This window comes from Ammospiza nelsoni, chromosome 7, assembly GCF_027579445.1.
Source record: "Ammospiza nelsoni isolate bAmmNel1 chromosome 7, bAmmNel1.pri, whole genome shotgun sequence".
Classification (NCBI taxonomy): Eukaryota; Metazoa; Chordata; class Aves; order Passeriformes; family Passerellidae; genus Ammospiza; species Ammospiza nelsoni.
The window spans coordinates 31207649-31212160 of NC_080639.1; the positions used below are offsets into that span (position 1 = coordinate 31207649).

Here is a 4512-nt window from a genome sequence, read left to right on the forward strand (position 1 = left end):
TTTTCTTTTGGTGGTGGAAATATAAGCTGATCGGGAGAAGGGGGAGAGAAGCCCTCCAGTATCTTCCAGGTTTTGGATCCATCCGTGAGAGGGAGAGAAAAAAAATCTCAGCTCCAGCCCAACAAGTGGATTTTAATATTTTTCTTTTTTTTTTTCTTTTTTCTTTTTTTTTTTTTTTTCTGAATTTTTCCTCCCCCTTTTCCACCCCGCCACCCACCGTCAAAGTGGGGTGGGCGTAAAGTGGGTGGGTGGGGGGGAAAAGAGGCAGCGATCTCCGTGGCGGGGACTGAGCATGGAAGAGCCGCCGGAGGGGCACGGCCACCGAGACGCAGCGCCCGGCCCGGCGAGCAGCGGCAGCGGCAGCGATGGCGAGAGCGTGCCCGTGTCCCCCAGCCCCGCGCCCGCCTCCCCCGCCGCGCCCTGCCCCCTGCCCCTGCCCCGCCGCCGCCACCCGCCGCCACCGCCGCCGCCCCCGCCGCCGCCGCCCCACCGCACCACCAACTTTTTCATCGACAACATCCTGAGGCCGGACTTCGGCTGCAAGAAGGAGCCGCCCGCGCCGGCCGGCGGCGGAGGAGGAGGCAGCCGGGAGCGGGACGGAGATCGGGGGCAGAGCTCAGGTAGAGAAAACGTCAACCCGCTGCTGGCCCGGCCGCCCAATCCGCCCGCCCTCCTGTGCCCGGACTCGAACTGCCGTCCCGACGGCTCCGCGCCGCCGCCGCCGCCCGCCGCCGCCGCCAAAGCCGGTCCCGCCGCGGCAGCAGCGGCGGCGGCGGCGTCGGGGGCGGCCAAGGCCCCCGCCGACGGGGGCGAGACTCACCCGGCGAAGTACGGGGAGCACGGCAGCCCCGCCATCCTCCTCATGGGCTCTAATAATGGAGGACCTGTTATAAAGCCCGACTCGCAACAGCCGCTGGTGTGGCCTGCCTGGGTCTACTGCACTAGGTATTCAGACAGACCATCCTCGGGTAAGGAACCGCGGCGCATCTGGGAGCTGTTAAATCGTGACAAGGTCGCCCGCCCCCCCCCTCCTTTCCCTCTTCCCCCCTTGGCTTTGGCTCCCGGCTTGTCGAGGACCTCGCGTGGGGGGAGGGCGGCCTGGGTCACCCGGGGCGAGAGGAAACGCGTCCCCCCCACCGCCACCACCCCTCCTTCCTCCTCCGAGTCTCCCAAATTTGAATGTGACGCCGGGCCCCGATTCGGCAGCGGTTCGATGCGGAGAGCCGGCGGGAGCGACCCCTTCCCGCGCCCCTGCCCGCCCCGCCTGCCGCAGCCCCGGGTGTTCCGCGGCGCGGCCGCGCGGGGTGAGAGCGTTGCGAGAAAACCGGCCGCTCCCTTGTTCTGAGGCTTTTTCTCCCCTTACTTTATTTTATTTTTTTTCCTGGGTGCTCCTGGAGGCACATGTTGAGGGGCTGCTGGTGGTGCCGGGGGAGGAGGTAGTGTTTTCTTGGAGGCGAAGGAAAAAGGGCTTTATCGAAGGTGGCGGAGGGGTTGTTTAGCCGGGCCTCTGCAGCGAGCCAGGCAGGCCCTTAGGCCGCGCATTGCCGCCCGAGCCGGTGCTCCGTCCTGCGTTCGGGGCCCAGCTCCGGGGTGGGGACATGCCTCTGCCCGAGGTCGTCCCCGTGGGAGCCGTCGCCTCGGCCTCCCGGCCTTGTTTTGCTGCCCCTTCTACTTTACATTCCCCAGGTGCCCTCAGGCACCCCTTTATTTATCACCGTTACTTTTTGGTTTTCATTGCCTTTTTTTTTTTTTTTTTGAAAGAAGCCGAGGATGAGGAGATGGGGTTCCCCCATGACACCTATAGCCAGCAGCCAGGGATCGGCCAGCGCGGTGCGGGGCCGGGCTGGGCTCCCCTGTGCCGGCCCGGGGCCGCTGCATTGCGCGGGGAAGGCGGTGCTGCCTGGCCCCGGCCCCGCTCCGCACTGCCCGGCCTGGTGCTCCGAGCCGGCCGTCAGCGCGGCCGAGCCGTCTCCATCCCCCGTTATTGACACGTCCAGCGACTTCAAACTCAGAAAAGCCTCTTTGATTGACTGGGCTGATTGATGGGGTGATAGAGCTGTCAGACGGCACGGCCTCGCTCCCGGCCGGCCCGGCCGCGGGTGTTGTGTTGCCGATTCCCAGGGCCACCGAGCGCCCGGCGTTCTGCACTTGCGCCTTCATTTCCTTTCCTCCCCTTTCTTCGGGCAAAGGATCATTTCTGCATGTCCCCCTCCCAGACGCTCTCTGCTCGCTGCGACCTGGAGGGGAGAAGGGCGAGGGGAGGCTGGCTGGGCTCGGCCGCTCTCTTTGTTGTGCTCGTAGCTGCCCGCCGGCCCCGACTGCTTCTCTCGGCTCCGGGAACGAGCGAGTTGCGGCGGTCGGAGGCGCCGGCACCCCGCTGCAAGGTGCCGGGACACAGCAATGCACTCCCCGCGCCCTCCACCCCTCGCCGTCCAGCCCGGGAGAATCCCGCTGGGCCCCGTCCCTCTCCCCACCGGGCCTCGTCTCTCTCCCCGCCGACAGCCGGGGGGAATCCCCCCGTTCCGGGGAAGAGCTGCGCCGGGAGAGGAGCTTTCGGCCTACTCGGCGGCAGGGAGGCCTCGCCGGCTTCGGCTCCGGCTGCTGCTGGCGGGGGGCTGCGGGCCTGGGACCGCCCGCCGAGCCCGGCAGCTGTCGGGGAATTTTTGTAGATCCCATTCTTCACGGTTCCCTCCCCGCTCCTCTTCCCCGTGGCCGGGCCAGACCGGCGGGCAGAGGACCGGGGGTACCCCTCCTCGGCCAGGCGCTGCCCTCAGAATGCGCCCCGGGACCCGGTGGCTTGCCCGGCGTGCTGTTGCACTTCAGCTGGCCCCTTTGCGGCCTGGATGTGGCTCTGCTTTTGGCTGGGCTTCGGAGGGAGCAGCGGAGGGAGCTGCAAGCGGGGCCGTAGGTCCCCGGCAGGGATCGGCCGCCGGAGCAGGCGACCCGGGCGGTGTCGGCGGGGCTCCGGGGTGGCGGCGGAGAAGGGCGCCCCGGGAGTGGGCTGGCTTTGCGGAGAGGGTCGTTGTCCCCCGAAAGGAGACCAGGGCAGCCTTCTGCCAGGTTGCTGCTGCTGGCGGCGACTCCTCGGTGCCCGGCAGCGGGAACCTTCGGTCCCCGCGCTGCCCGGCGGAGTCGCTGCCCGGCCGGCAGGCCCCAGTCCCGGGCCGTGCAGGAGAGCGGCTCGGCTCTGCAGGGCGGGCGGAGCGGAGCCCCGACGTGTGCCGGGACGGGGAGCGAGCGGGGTTCCGCTCCCCTCGCCCGCGGGGCCGGCTCGGTGGGGCTGGGGCAGTGGGTGATGCGCGGGCGCGCTCGGCCCCGGCCTCCCCGTTCCTTCCCCATCCTTCCCTCCGCCGTGCCGGGGCGGCGGTGCCGGGCTTGGGGGGCTGGGGGGGGACACACGGAACCAGCACAAATTCACCCGTCGGCCATTTTTCCTCGGCCGGCGGGGCGGGGGCGGCGGTCGGTCGGTCGGTCTGTCGGGCGGGCGGTCGGTCGGTCGGCGGCGCGGCCCTGCCCAGCGGCGTGTGTGTGCCCTGCCCGCAGGCCCCCGCACCAGGAAGCTGAAGAAGAAGAAGACGGAGAAGGAGGACAAGCGGCCGCGGACGGCGTTCACGGCCGAGCAGCTGCAGCGGCTGAAGGCGGAGTTCCAGGCGAACCGGTACATCACGGAGCAGCGGCGGCAGAGCCTGGCCCAGGAGCTCAGCCTCAACGAATCCCAGATCAAGATCTGGTTCCAGAACAAACGGGCCAAAATCAAGAAGGCGACGGGCATTAAGAACGGGCTGGCGCTGCACCTCATGGCCCAGGGACTCTACAACCACTCCACCACCACGGTGCAGGACAAAGAAGAGAGCGAGTGAGGCGGGCGGCCCCAGCCCAGCCCTGCGCCGCGGCGCCGGCCCGCCGGCCGGGAGGCGGACAGGTGCGATTTAAAAGCAGATCTATTGTCTATCCATAGTATAAGGACTCCGATTAAGAAAAAAAAATAAATATGAACACTTAAGAAAAATTATCTCTATATAGCCAAACAGCATATGACATTGTATATATTTAATTTCAGGTAAGAAATATGTGTAGCGATCTCTATTTGCTGGACAGTTTCTCTCTTCCCTTCTCTCTGTTTCTCCTTTCTTTTGTTCGTTTTGTTCGTTTTGTTTGCTTTCCTTTCTTTTCTTTCCCCCCCCCATGTCCGTTGCTCCTGTTTTACAGTAAATGTCGAACTTTTCTCATCTGTCGTTTGATCTTATTTTTTTTTTTGTGTGTGTGTGTGAATTTCTGTCTCTCTCTCTTTTTTTTTTCCCGAGGAAAAAAAATTCTGATCCACAGACTGCGAGACTGAACCCGCCGCTACAAGCCAAAGATTTTATTATGTTCAGAAATCTGTAGTCTGAAATAAAGTGTAGACTGTGTTCAGGATCCAGGCTGGCTGTAATTCTTTATTTTAGTGTATGGATGTTTTCATATATATATATATATATATATATATATATATATATATATATATATATACAT

The 4512-nt window shown here is 64.1% G+C and overlaps 1 protein-coding gene across 1 annotated transcript; it reads left to right on the forward strand.

Annotated features, from left to right (window-relative positions):
- Positions 1–292: 292 nt before the first annotated feature.
- On the forward strand, positions 293–4256 carry EN1 (engrailed homeobox 1). The gene is made up of 2 exons (XM_059476310.1): positions 293–968; positions 3544–4256. The coding sequence occupies exons 1-2, from the start codon at positions 293–295 to the stop codon at positions 3858–3860; spliced, it is 993 nt and encodes a 330-aa protein (XP_059332293.1). The 3' UTR covers positions 3861–4256.
- Positions 4257–4512: the final 256 nt, after the last annotated feature.

Coding starts and splice junctions, on each gene's coding strand:
- EN1 (XM_059476310.1), top strand. CDS start 293: ATGGAAGAGCCGCCGGAGGGGCACGGCCACCGAGACGCAGCGCCCGGC. Junction 969..3,543: donor TTCAGACAGACCATCCTCGG/GTAAGGAACCGC, acceptor CCCTGCCCGCAG/GCCCCCGCACCAGGAAGCTG.